Source organism: Ilyonectria robusta (assembly GCF_021365365.1).
Source record: "Ilyonectria robusta strain PMI_751 chromosome Unknown BGZ61scaffold_4, whole genome shotgun sequence".
NCBI lineage: Eukaryota > Fungi > Ascomycota > Sordariomycetes > Hypocreales > Nectriaceae > Ilyonectria > Ilyonectria robusta.
The window spans coordinates 2,410,176-2,423,406 of NW_025764438.1; the positions used below are offsets into that span (position 1 = coordinate 2,410,176).

General features: G+C 51.1%; 4 protein-coding genes across 4 annotated transcripts; 3 read left to right on the forward strand and 1 right to left on the reverse strand.

The window, feature by feature from the left end:
• On the forward strand, positions 1 to 3,570 carry BGZ61DRAFT_445787 (uncharacterized protein; the record flags this gene model as incomplete). The annotated part of the gene is made up of 5 exons (XM_046245126.1): positions 1 to 461; positions 520 to 655; positions 706 to 772; positions 825 to 3,156; positions 3,216 to 3,570. Coding segments are annotated over 5 exons (3,232 nt in total), but the record flags the coding sequence as incomplete, so codon positions are not given.
• A 1,794-nt stretch (positions 3,571 to 5,364) lies between these two features.
• On the forward strand, positions 5,365 to 7,088 carry BGZ61DRAFT_384679 (uncharacterized protein). The gene is made up of 3 exons (XM_046242707.1): positions 5,365 to 6,205; positions 6,261 to 6,456; positions 6,507 to 7,088. The coding sequence occupies exons 1-3, from the start codon at positions 5,400 to 5,402 to the stop codon at positions 7,026 to 7,028; spliced, it is 1,524 nt and encodes a 507-aa protein (XP_046108875.1). The 5' UTR covers positions 5,365 to 5,399; the 3' UTR covers positions 7,029 to 7,088.
• A 268-nt stretch (positions 7,089 to 7,356) lies between these two features.
• Positions 7,357 to 8,135, reverse strand: BGZ61DRAFT_566405 (uncharacterized protein; the record flags this gene model as incomplete). Its single annotated transcript, XM_046255924.1, has 3 exons — positions 7,357 to 7,822; positions 7,844 to 7,931; positions 7,953 to 8,135. Coding segments are annotated over 3 exons (630 nt in total), but the record flags the coding sequence as incomplete, so codon positions are not given.
• Positions 8,136 to 9,917: 1,782 nt separating this feature from the next.
• On the forward strand, positions 9,918 to 12,717 carry BGZ61DRAFT_585777 (uncharacterized protein). Its single transcript, XM_046256418.1, has 8 exons — positions 9,918 to 10,141; positions 10,219 to 10,299; positions 10,371 to 11,024; positions 11,083 to 11,194; positions 11,248 to 11,360; positions 11,436 to 12,008; positions 12,066 to 12,282; positions 12,335 to 12,717. The coding sequence occupies exons 1-8, from the start codon at positions 9,929 to 9,931 to the stop codon at positions 12,460 to 12,462; spliced, it is 2,091 nt and encodes a 696-aa protein (XP_046108877.1). The 5' UTR covers positions 9,918 to 9,928; the 3' UTR covers positions 12,463 to 12,717.
• Positions 12,718 to 13,231: the final 514 nt, after the last annotated feature.

A 13,231-nucleotide genomic window follows, 5' to 3' on the forward strand; every position in this document is an offset into this window, starting at 1 on the left:
GATGAAAGCGGATATATATTCGCTTGGTTTGCTCTTATGGGATATGCTGCCTGGTGGCTTCTTGCAGCAAACGAAGTCTGCCGTCGACTCCGGTGAGATTCCTACAGGCAAAACGTTTGAACAGATGAAGGCGTCCGGAGAGTTGTCAGACTGGGCGGCGTACTACTTTTTACATGGATACTGGGACGGAGTGTATGAACAGTCAGGTGGAAGGGCCGACGACGATTCGAGCGCGGATACGGCCCCAACCATTGCCATGAGAATCGGCTATACTGTCATGAAAGCCTTGGAACCTCCTTCGACACGAACAGCAACTGTCCAGGATCTCTTGGTGGAGCTAAGAGAGATCCTACACTATGTTGTAAAGCACGAGCTATATGACTCGTTGCCTCCTTTCGACATTGATCAAATGACCTCAGCTTTCAACCCCCAGGAGGCTGATGCGCTGTTCAATCCTCCATGTAAGCTTTTTTTGCTTCAACTCCCCAATATTAGTTTTGTCTAACGCCTCATACTTAGTCACTTCAAACCCGTCTTCAGGCCCTCTTGATGAGGAATCACGGAGGTCGGGGTATGAAGGGATGCTTAGTAGTTTCCGGCAACTAGGACTAGAGCGCAGTGGCAGGACAGAAGAGCTAAACATGGACAGATTTTGGTAAGCTCCTAACACTACTCTGAACACATTGATATTGACCTACCCACCAGGACGGTACACTATCCCTCAGATTCTCCACCAAGTATATCCTTTTCCGGTTGGAGGGGAGTTCTCGATGTTCGTCATACAGCTACACAAAGTGGTTCAATCCGAGCTAATGTGATATCAGACGCAACGAATCTTTGGGCAATTGAGATTACTTCCCATTCCTGTGATAACCCAGCTCCTTGAGCAACTCAAAAAAGCAGCAAGCAATGCGACTTTGGCTGCCAGCCGTCGAGCACTATCGGCTTACGAGTATGGTATCTTGTCACTATCATTACTCCAAATCAGTATCCAAGAGCAACCCGAAGTCGACCAGGCTCTGAGCATGGTTGCCAAGGCGGCGGAGCTGGGCCACACTGGGGCTCGAGGTATTATTGGGTGGCTTCATGATGCTCTCGGCAGGACAATGACCGCCTTTGATCCAGAACTAGTACACTTGCGCTATCCTAATGTCATCGGAAACAGTTCAACTGCCCATAGGAGACTGCGCCAGCTAGGCAAGTTGCAGCTGGTGGACCAACGCGGCCTTGGATACCCAGGAATCAGGCACAGGGCAGCGAGTGGCTCGCAGCTACCCATGGAGACATACATTCCGAACAGAACTACCCCCAGCCAGCACGTCCAGCGTCTCCTGTGGGGGGCCTCCTGTCATGAGGAATATAGGATTCTTAAGCTTCTCACGACGCACCGTTTGCCGGAAATAAACAGCACAAACTACGAGGGGAATTCGGCACTTTTGATGGCTAGCCGCCACGGTCACCTACAGTCCGTGTTGCATCTGCTCGCCCAAGGGGCGGATCCAACCTTGGCAAATAGTCAGGGCATAACGGCCTTGCACTACCTAAGTGCCTTCCGAGACGAAGACATCCAAACCGTTGCACAGGCTCTCCTCGACAACAATTCTTCGATGGATGCTCGAGCGGCCAGCAGACACACACTGTTCCTTGATCCGATTTACCCAACGCCCGAAGGCACACCTTTGGCGTGGGCAGTAGCAGCAAACAACATTGCGGCCGTCACGGCACTGGTAAATCTTGGAGCCGATCCATTTGATGAAGCTGGCCAAACAGCTCAAACCAGTGACAGGTGGACAGAGTTTAACCGCCTCTCCCCTGTTTTCATCGCTGTTGTAAGACACCAGCACGAAATCCTTGGGGCGCTTTTCCCAGTCAGCCGGCGGGAAGCAATCCCGGATCTCGGGAACAGATTGAACAACATCCGCATCAATGTTGGCTCCCAAGGTGTCATTGACACAAGCCTCTTCGCTATCTGTGCGAGGTACGACATCGAAGGGCTCCTTCCTCGCCTGCTTCTCCACGGACGGAGCCACAAAGGAGCATTCAAGAAGACATTCGAGCTCCTCATCAACCTGGGCGCAAACCCCACCGAGACCGCCCACAGAGGAGCAGGTATCATCGGCATCGCTGTCCACTTTGGCCAGCCCTTTGTAGTGGAATACCTGATGGAGTGGGACGGCGGCAGACTCCGAGAGCGGTCTCGAGTATGGTACGAGATGATGATCAGAGCCGCACAAGACTCGGACCGGGTAATTTTTGGCACCTTGATGAAATACGAGGTCATGGATCAGATTGAGATCAGTGAATGGCGACGGTTCTTCGTCACAATGGCCAGGGAAACAAACGATGTCCATTTTTTGGATCCGTTTGCCCACAAGGCTCGCGAGGCCGGAGACCTGGGACCCCATTTATCCATTGCGATCGATGCTGGGAACTTTGAGACTGCGAGATGGATCAACACGGTGTCGTCAACTTGCGATATTGTCCAACCAGTTGGTGACGATGCACTCTCTCTTCTAGGTCGCATAATTCTGAAGTCCCAGACCTTTGACAGCGTGAGATCCGCCATACACGCTTTCCTCGACCTTCAATATGACCCAGATCATGTGTTTTACAATGTTATGACGATGGGAGAGTCTCAGCTGACGGCCTTGCACGTTGCGGCGTTGTATCTGGAGTATAGCCCTGGGAGTACGATGGCTGTAGGCATTTTCGAAACTATCCTGGACAAGTTCAATGAGCCTCGCCATCTCAACTTTCAGCTTACATCAGGCACCTACCGTGGATACTCACCCCTTCACTTTGCCCTTAAGTTCGGCAATGCTGAAGCAGTTGAGTGTATGTTGCAAGAAGTTCCGGAGGATGAAGGGGAGGACGGTCTGGATATCAATCTCGTCAACGGCGAAGGCGAGACAGCGATGGACATGATTTGTCGCCAATTCGGTTCCCAGAATAAATGGTTTGACATGTGGGAAGTCCCAGAGGAACAACGACAGCGGCTGGGCATCCGTCACTGGGACCATACCCTGGATGTGTTTGGGGCTCTACGAAAGAAGGGGGCTCGTAATCGCAAGTACATTCAGGTTGTCCTTCGGCCACAAGAAGATGTGTTTCTGGTGTTCGACTTCCGACCGAACCAGCCGCTCTTGCAGGTACCATGTAGGTCAAAGTCCTGACGCCCTCGATTACTTGGCTAACCAGATGTCGCCATGGAACAGTTAACCCAGAATCCATCTCGCAGGATCTCAGGGAGCGCCATCCGTATTTCACAGCTATATGTGCACTTGGCGTCCGAGATTGTTTCCTAGTAGGGGATCCTCGTTACGTCTCAACTGCACAAGGCAGGGCGGTCCCATTACCCCCAATGCTCGCGACTGATGGGCCCGAGCTGGATAATGAAGAGGTTAATGCGCGGTTTCTAGACCTTCTTCGTGCTCTCGGTATTCGCGACTGAAGTAGGCGGGATTAACTTGGGTCATATGATTATACATTTAAGTAGTGTGTATATAGAGCGCAGGGTGGATAAGGCAGCTTTTATCCAAAGACTACAGTCAGCTTCTGGGTTTGGGAGTGTCAGTAAAGAGGCAGTTTTGCACATCCACAATATATTCGACTGAGTGTTAAAATCTCAACAGCAGGTTAGAGCTCCAAGGACTCTTCCATCGGCATGGGCCCAGAATTTCGCTTCGTCATATCTGAAAGGATAGCCTTGGGTGACGATTCCCGGCTTCTGCAAGACGCAAGGATTTTTATCTTTGTTTCTCCTAGCGCGGAAATGACAATAGGCAGCCTACCAGCATGTTTTCGCGACGACGTCTCGCGGCCTGACTCGGCTTACTCCATTCGCGTCGACTGTCATTTCGTGACAAGCTGGTCGGGTCCGTGGGGTCCATAGCGCCGAAAACAGGGCAGGGGTACAATTCAAAGAACCATCTGCCGCACTGCGCGTGATGCTTTCATCATGGGAGCCATTCAGGGCGTCTGGGCGCTGACAGTGGGCAAAAGGCGAGCTTGGTGACTTTTGGCACGTTTAACTCGATGATGACAGGCGCAGTAGGACCAGATCCTATTGTGACGATCGTGATGCACGGTGAGTCGGTGACATTAAATCGGCAATTTTAGACGGCGTGATGAGAAAAATGCATGGTATACTGCTCCTCGTCTAGGGTTTCGAATAGCACGAGGACAAAGCCATGTTCCCCAGAACAACGGACATCCTAAATTGGACGATATCGTTTCTTCGGTGCTTGAAGCGCAATCTTGATCCATGTCGTAGGGTGTGATTGTAGCAGCTTCAGGAGTTTGGCATAGGCGTTTATGACGTGCAGTTAATCGAAACTTATTCGCAATCAACCTGTTGTCTGGTCGTTCAGCTTTAAACCGGGCTATTGGTATGCAGAGAGCTAGGAGCAAAGGTTCGCCTATATCTTCGATTGATTTTAGCAAAGATAGGGAACAGTTGAGCGCTATATGGCCACTACGGCGATAGCTGCCACCTGCTATCAGTCGTATCTAAGCGCTGAATCCGCTGATCCTTGCTTGTGCGTGCTCCGGGAAAACTACGACGTTATCGCTGACCCACTCAGTCGTCGACCCATTCAGCTGTCGGTCAGTCCGGGGTTCGCCTTGGCTTTCCAGTCGGCACGAAGCGTCATCTCCACATGTGGCTCGTTGCAGCAACTGCTCGGCCGTGGTTCACTTGTACGATATAGTGGCAAAGACACCATGGGAGGACAGGGTTGCGTAACAAGGCGGGGTATCAACTGCAGCAGGTCAATTGTCGTGATGTTAGTCATTGCCACTTATTGAGCGCCGACTGATCCAGGGATAATCGACGCTAGTTATGCTTGGGAGTAAGGTTAATTCGGTGGCGCAGTGCTCATAAGATGGGTTAATGCGAGAGTAAACTAGAAGGCCAGGGACTTTTGGTAGGCTTATCTCTGCAGATAGAGGTCTCGCTTCAAAGCGAGCCAAGGCCCTACCGTTGCGACATAGCACTGCTACCTGCCGTTCTTATCCTAGAGTCACATTGCACCACGTGCGAGCATTTGCAAAGTTCCCAGTGACGGCGGATTCGTGCAGCGCGTGCTCGGCCTAGTTACTGGAAAAGGCAGTTCCCACGGCCAATCGATTTGAGGCCAAGGCGATCGCCGACCACACTCACAACTGCCACATTCGGAGGCTCGTCCCAGCGCTGTGAAGCTGATTATTGGCTGGTCGTGATGCGGGGCGAGAAACTAACACTGGGCCTTTTGCGCTGCAGATCTCGGCATGACATGGGTTGTCGGTTGCTGGAATATATGAATTGACGAACCAGCCTTAAAAGCCAGAAACATCTCGACACAAGCTCTCTGCCTTTGTTTGCAGCAGTCTCAATCCCTTCTTTGCATTGCTAGTCCAAGATGAAGACCAACGCACTCTTCTCAATTGCCCTGGCTTTGGGCCTGCCTGCCTTGGCCGAGGCCAGCAAGGATAAGGGCTACCAGAAGCCCAAGACCTACGTCACCTCGGAGAAGCTCCAGAAGGAGATCAAGCTCAAGAACCTCCTTGCGGGATCTCAGAAGCTCCAGGACTTCGCCGATGCCAATGGCGGAAACCGAGTCTTTGGCAGCGGTGGCCACAATGCCACTGTCGACTACCTCTACAAGACGCTCAAGTCGACTGGCTACTACAACGTGGTTAAGCAGCCGTTCACAGAACTCTACTCTGCCGGAACATCCACCATTCTCATCGATGGCGCAGAGATTGAGTCCGGCATCATGACCTACACCCCTGCCGGCTCCTTCACCGGACCGCTCATCGCCGTCCCAGACCTCGGATGCGAGGCTTCTGTCTACCCTGCCGAGGTCCAAGGAAACATCGCTCTCGTGTCTAGAGGCTCCTGTACCTTTGCGCAGAAGTCCCTCAGCGCCAAGACGGCTGGCGCAGCGGGCGTCATCGTCTACAACAATGTGCCCGGATCCCTGGCGGGAACGCTCGGCAACGCATTTGGCGCATACGCCCCCATTGTCGGTATTAGCCAAGAGGACGGTACCGCTATCCTCGCGGCTCTCGAGGCTGGTGATGTGACGGTCGGCTTCGAAGTTGACTCTGTTGTTGAGCAGCGCGTCAACTACAACGTCATTGCTGAGACCAAGGGCGGCGACCACAAGAACGTCCTGGTTCTGGGCGGCCACTCAGACTCTGTTGCTGCTGGCCCCGGTATCAAGTGAGTCTTCTTAAAATAAACCTTCAATTCGCTTGTACTGACAGCACCCGTTTAGCGACGACGGTTCCGGCACCATTGGCGTCCTGACGGTTGCACTCGCTCTCGCCAAGTACAAGATCAAGAACGCCGTTCGATTCGCCTTTTGGGGCGCCGAGGAGTTTGGCAAGCTTGGAAGCTATTACTACATCAAGCAGATCAACGGCTCTGACACCGAGCTGGCCAAGATCAGGGCCTACCTCAACTTCGATATGGTACGTGATAGTAATGATGATGAACCGGACTTGTATTAACCACCACACAGATTGCCAGCCCGAACTATATCTACGGTATTTACGATGGAGACGGCAGTGCGTTCAACCTGACCGGTCCTGCTGGCTCTGATGTCCTTGAGGCGGACTTTGAGAAGTTCTACAAGAAGAAGGGCGTCCCATTTGTCCCTTCAGAGTTCAGTGGCCGCTCTGACTATGCCGCATTTATCGAGAACGGCATTCCCTCCGGTGGTCTCTTCACCGGTGCGGAAGTCCTCAAGACTGAAGCGGAGGCCAAGCTGTTCGGCGGCGAGGCCGGTGTTGCTTATGACATCAACTACCACAAGATCGGCGACGACATCAACAACCTCGCCCACGATGCCTACCTCCTCAACACCAAGAGCATTGCCAACTCCGTTGCCAAGTACGCCCTCAGCTTCCGCTCACTAGATGCTGTAGACATTAAGAAGAGACGATGGGCTGCGGACAACGTGCAACTCTTCCAGCGGGAGAGTCTTGATTCGCACGCCCACGGCCACGCTGGACCGTGTGGAGCAAGTGGCGAAACCATCTAAAATAGATAGGGGTTGGTAAAATTATGCATGACTCGAGATAGACGAACACCCGGAGGTGGCTTAACGAAGGCTTCGTACGAGTTATCCCTTACATAGTTAATGACTAAAATACGAGAAATGATGCAAAGTTGAGTTAGAGTGGGTATCTCATTAAATGTGATGAAAGGTAATCTACTGAGGAAAACGTTGCGTAAAGAAAAAAGGCGAGTTCGGTCGCATATAACCGGTCCATGCAATAGGAGTATAGGTTGACTGATGGGTAGAAATCTTTTTTCTTCGGAAAGCCTTGAGGCTCCTCTGTGAAGAGAATACTTGACGCGGTGAGAATCAAGGGTTTGTCTACGAGTAAATGACTAACAGCAGAACCCAAGTCTTCGATAAAGAGGGATAAAGCTATAATTACTCCGCTTCCTGTGTAGCACAGCTAAACCACCCCTAGCCATGTGGGTGGTGAGCTAAGCTCGTCAGTCCATAGGGGTCAAAATCCGACACTGGGATTGACTGCTCTTCAGGGGCGGTATGGAAATGATCATCAAAAACTGCCTCATACTTCAAAGGCCTCTTCCAATAGTTGCCGGGATCGCGTAGCCCGAGTCGATAGTAGTGTCTCTCTTGCCCTGGGCGATCAACCCAAGCTCGCCGCGCATGAAGAAGGGCCAAATTGTTGACGAGCTGAATGTCTCCAACTTCGACGTCCAACTTGATGGAATTCTTGTTGGCAAAAGTCTCTAGAAGATCCAGAGCTTTCCGCTGCACGGGACTGAGGAGATTGGTTCCTTCAAAGATGCGATGAACTACTTAACAAAGAACACGACCGTCTTGCTGGAAAATGATAGGAGTGTGAGAGGTCTCGGTCAAATCGTTGCTTGAAGATAATTTAGTAGGGAGACGCCCACAGTTTAACTGAAAATGGACTTACACCACTTTTGGCCATGGAAAGTCCTGTGCTAAGATGCGCAAGGCATCTGGGCAAGACTCCATCATGTCATTGTACACTTGCCAGGAGCTAGAAAGATATTGGTCCCCACCAATAGCGGCTGTAGACTTGACGTACAGAGCTAGAATGTCGGCAAATTTGCGGTCGGCGTGAAATTTCTTGGTACAATATCAGCCTCTGATTCCATGCGGTGTGAAATCTAAAGAAATCACAAACTAGAGGGGCCATCATCTTGGACGGATGTAACTCTATATGCTCCCGGCCGGCCGGTTTTTCATCTCGAGCAGCGTCTCGAAGGTGATCTGTATTTGAGATAAGCATGGTTATATTAACCAGGAGAATAATAGATCGCACTAACGCATAGCAACTCCATTATCGTTCGTGTATCTGTCCTTGCCGATGTAGCTTGATACGCCGCAGAAAGCAATAACACAATCTTCGTCTGGTCGGTCATTTAGTTTTAAGCCTCGCAGTACTGCGAAGCCTCGGCCGCTATGTATTGTGCTGCTGATACTCCGGAGCTTATTAGCTAGTCCAAGGGGTAGAGGGAAATTGACCGGATCGATCAAGGCGATGTTTTCGAGCTCGAGCGCTGTCATAATGGGTTAGGGAGGCACGGCTTGAAAGAGAATGTATCATGAGGGAGATCAATGCCTTTGAAGGAGGTGATGGAGTCTTCAATCGCGGCGAGCTCCTCCGTAGTTAGTTGTACAACATAATCGAGCGGCGCAAAGGAATCAGAGGTCCAGCATAATTCAGAGCTCAGGTGGACAGGGAATTCAGACAAAGGATCCTCTGGTATTTTCGTGTAGGATATCTTGTTCTCCGAGGCCTTGCTTGAAAAAGACCGAAGCCCTAGTGCATTGACAGAGCTGGGGCTCGAGATAGCAAGAGTTGCCATTGTTTCGTGGGTGCTTTGCTTGGAAGTGCCGTCTGGCCCGAAAGTTTCGTCTGAGAGGCCGGCGAGCCGGGCACTTTATACACCAGCGTTACTTGAGTCGCACCCGCGGAGTTGGGGCGGATCCTTGTTATTGGCATTAGCAAGCAGGTCTCAAAGAGTCAAATCACTGTGACTAATTGTATGAGATACAGGAGTCTCACAACCAACCCCGATACGAACCAAGACAAAAGTCCCTGGGATCTTTGCACTTTGTACGTCGGGGGGGATACGTGGCCTGTCACAATCAACGTCAGTGGCCCTTTGGCAGCCTCAGTTTGCTTCAGTGCCCGTTGATGGTGACCAACAAATACACGCCCTACAGCGACAACTCCACCTCTGACCGATTCGTTTTCAACTACAGAGCTAATAGCAAGATCTGATGGATGCAGGCGGTGGACAGCTGTTATTTCCAGCATGGGAGAGTGACGGAATTGAAATTACAAGATGCAGCCCAACGCATGCTGGGTGTGTTATCTGTTGCCTTCTGTGTCCAGACTTGTGTCCAGACTGTGTACACCCAATACGACTGATTACGACATGCTCCTATCAAAAAAATGTATGATCCACCAACCGTCGAGGAATTAAAAATAGTACCGCTATTCGCACACGCACGTTGCTACTCGCACACATAACCACACACTTCAATCCAGCGGATCATAATCTATTATGCTAATAGATTATTTAGAAAACTAATTCTTAGTATTTATTTTCTAATAACATTTTATTCTTATTTTTTTTTAATAAATATATGCCTCAGGGCTAAGAATTCCCATTTAAGTACATCAGTTTGACCTGGATTTTAACCAAAGAGGCTTGTACTTGTGTGCCAATAGCAACACTCGGTAAAAATGCAGACCAATGTACCTCATGTTAGGTTGGTGTCTGTTGCTTGATGAGTGCCTGGTGAGTGCCTGATGAGTGCCTGATGAGTGCCTGAGAGGGCCAGTGTCCCGGAGCATCTTGACCGGTTGGGCACGTGATCGTCGCATCTTGCCAGCCTCGGGTCAGATGGGCTGCTTGAGCATGCTCTCTTTAAACAATCGGCGCCTAGGGCTAGAGCTGGCTATTCCTCTATCGATTAACCATTCAATATTCAATCGCCGGCAATACGATATTCACAAATCAATGTCTACGGACCCAACCCAAAGCAGGGTTGGGGGCGAGGCCGCAGCTGGCGCCGTCGCCGTCGCCAATGTGCCACCCGATGACTCGATTGTGGACCCAACGATGCAACCGGTCAGTACCTACTTCTCCGCGACGGACGTACCGATGCAGAGTGCCTAAGTTTAGATCTGACGCCGATGGTGAATAAGGAGCATCAGTTCTTGGACGTTGACCCGTTGTCCGACGAGTTCCTGCTCGATAACTCGGATCCAGCAAGCACCGAGTACCTGGTTAGAAGAGCATCGCCATGGCCTGGATCAAGAGACAAGAGACAGGTCCGCTAACCGGTTATTGTGATTAGTTTCCACTCATGGGACTCTCGGGTCTGCCGAACCCCTTCGACATGGAACGAAACGCCCACCCTTTAGCGGATCTCCTATCGGAACCGCTTCTGTCAACCAATCCATCTTCGAACCCTGGACACGGTCTCGACAATGTCGATTCGGCGAACTCTTCAGCGTTTGGACCAGAGACACTGAGCTTGGCAGCCGTCGAGGCTGGCCGGATTAATGACCTCATTTACCCACCAGACTGGCTGGGAATTGAGTTCCCTGCACCACAACCCCATCCCTCCGACACCTCAAGCTGGGTGCTTATAGGATCAAGCCAGTTCCAGAGCTCATCCCGGGAGTCTACGCGCTTCACACCCACCTCGGATGAGCGAGAGAAGAGCAATCCCGACCAGCTGGCGCCTAGCATTCAGAATGACGATAACAGCGCAGCCCATTCGAGCGCGTTCGAGTTAGTTCTTCCCCCGACTGGTTTTTCTTCCAAGGAACTCGTCGTCTCTGCAAGAGAGAGCTCCACTGACATCGTCAACCAAAACCTTGCCGTACTTCACCAGCAACGGCTGCCGCAAAAGGTCCGAGGAAAGCTTTCGCAAGAACAACGGGAAAAGGTGAAAGTTATGAGGATGGTCGGAAACTGTCTACGATGCAAAGCATTCAAACTTGCGGTTAGTGTTCAGAATCAAACTGGTTTCTCGCGCTCGCTTTCTGAAACTCGACCCCAAGTGCGACCCTGGTACTCCATGTAAGCAGTGCCAGGCTGTTCTAGACAATGTCAGGTCTTTTGTCGATCCTTGCTACAGAGACAAACTCGATCGAGTCACGCTTGCTCGTCATGGTATGTTGCCTGCTACCCAGTCAGAGATACTACCCTCCTCTAATTCAGGCCAGGAAACGGGAGCTTCGGGCAACGCGACGTGGCTTTTGTCGATTACTTCTGGGCCGATAAGACTGCGCTTCCAAAGGCCCTTGAGATTCGATGGAATCTCCCTGGTGGTCGCGCTGTGGATCTACCGCTCCTGAACATCACCTGGAAAGAATTCATCCCCAGGACTGACGATACTCACTGCATCACCTAGAATGTTGGCGGTGAGATAATGACAGTTCCGTTGCCCCCGTTTGCTGGCGATGACGTGCAAGCCTTGAAAGCCGAAGTCGAAACGTTCCTAGACAAAAGCGTGGCAAAGGTGTTGGACTACATTCTTGAGGATACCACTGATCAGATCATTTCAGCGTCGCTGAAGGAAGCAATTCGCTACAGTCAGAAACACGCCAGTTGGGCTATAGATCTCGCTCTGCGGATTCGATGCGCATCATTCTGTTCGCAGGGGTGGGGTTCCATCACAGGACAAGAGTCGCTCGGAATCGCCGCCGTTGACTTCAATCGGCTGGGCAAAAGCGGGTACGCAGCATACGACCGGGGCATCGACCGGCCAGTCCCACAATCTATTGATCACCAGATTGATGTTGCCCTTTTGCTCACGATTAAGGAGCATCAAAAAGAACTCTTGGGGCATCTGTCGAAGCTCATCTTCGGGAAGGTTAAGAAGAAACCGTGGTACGAGATCTTCTTGACAATTTTCGTGCTCCTTTCCAATCTGGAGTATGTTCATGGGGGATCACTTTCATACTATCTCGCTCAAGCAAAAACGGTGAGTTCCTCACACGTTACATGTCAAGATTAAGTTACTGATCAACGATCTCTCAAGAGGAACGGAGCAACATGCTATTCTCTCATTCAAGAGATGATTGATGAGTTCACCTACTCGTCGGAGAACCTTCTCTATCACTTTTGCTCTATTCTTCGCGGCAGTATGGGATTTAAGCTAGCCCACGAAAATATGCGGGATTTGACGACTCGAGAAAGCCTCGACGAAGAGGCCGTTCTTTACATGACCACAATACTCGAAACGCTTCCCAAGAGCCGTCAGTGGCCCTCAAATGTACGTTCACTGCTGCATTGGCTAATGTGAAACAGATTTGCCCATACAGGCACCCGGCCCTAGTCGCTCCAGCGGCTCTGGCGGCTCCAGTTTATCGGACGAAGTTCCCCCATCACCCGACGGTCGGTGGATCATGAGGTTGTTTGAGAGGGTCAAGTCGTAACAAGTCGTACCAAGGGGGCCTTGGAAGCAGCCCTTTAGCATTGGGTGGACACAGAAGGCATCTGGTCTTGATCCTTGCCTCCCATACATATTATCTTTTAGAGTACCATGATTGGCTCGCCCTAACCGGCCAAGGCTTCCTGTCTGGGCGATTATGGCCGGTCAGGGCTGACTTGGGACCGGCCACAACCGGACATCAGCTTGAGTTTCGGCGACTGTAGAGTACAAGTTAATCATATTCCCCCGCAGATTCTACATTTCTATACTGACTTGAAATTCGGCGCATGTCCAATATGCGTCATATTTCTGACGGCTCGCCCAATGTTGTTGGTTCGACAGTGATGCCGACTTCTCATCGAACTCAGTCGAGTGTCTCGCACGGTAAAAACAACAACAATGCATTGCAGCCTGATCATATCTCGCCTAAAGCGGTCCCAAATCCCAGCATCTCCTCCACGCAAAGGAATAGTTCCATGACCTTAGAGGAGCCCCGAAACGAGTGGCAAGCACCGAAAGCCGATATGGATGAGTCCGGGCCTGTGAGACCTCACGCAGTCGATAAAGGAATGAAACATTCAGCTGACAAAAATTCTTGTCCAGCCCGCAGATCAAAAGTTCGGAGAGAGCAGGAGACCTAAGCCTTTGGAAGATGTGTCCAAAAACTCATCTTTTCGTGCGGCATTGGCTGCGATTCCCGCCTATACCATGCTCAACCACTGGCTCTTGACCGAAAATGATCCAATATCTGCCAAGGTAGGTAACGGAATCTT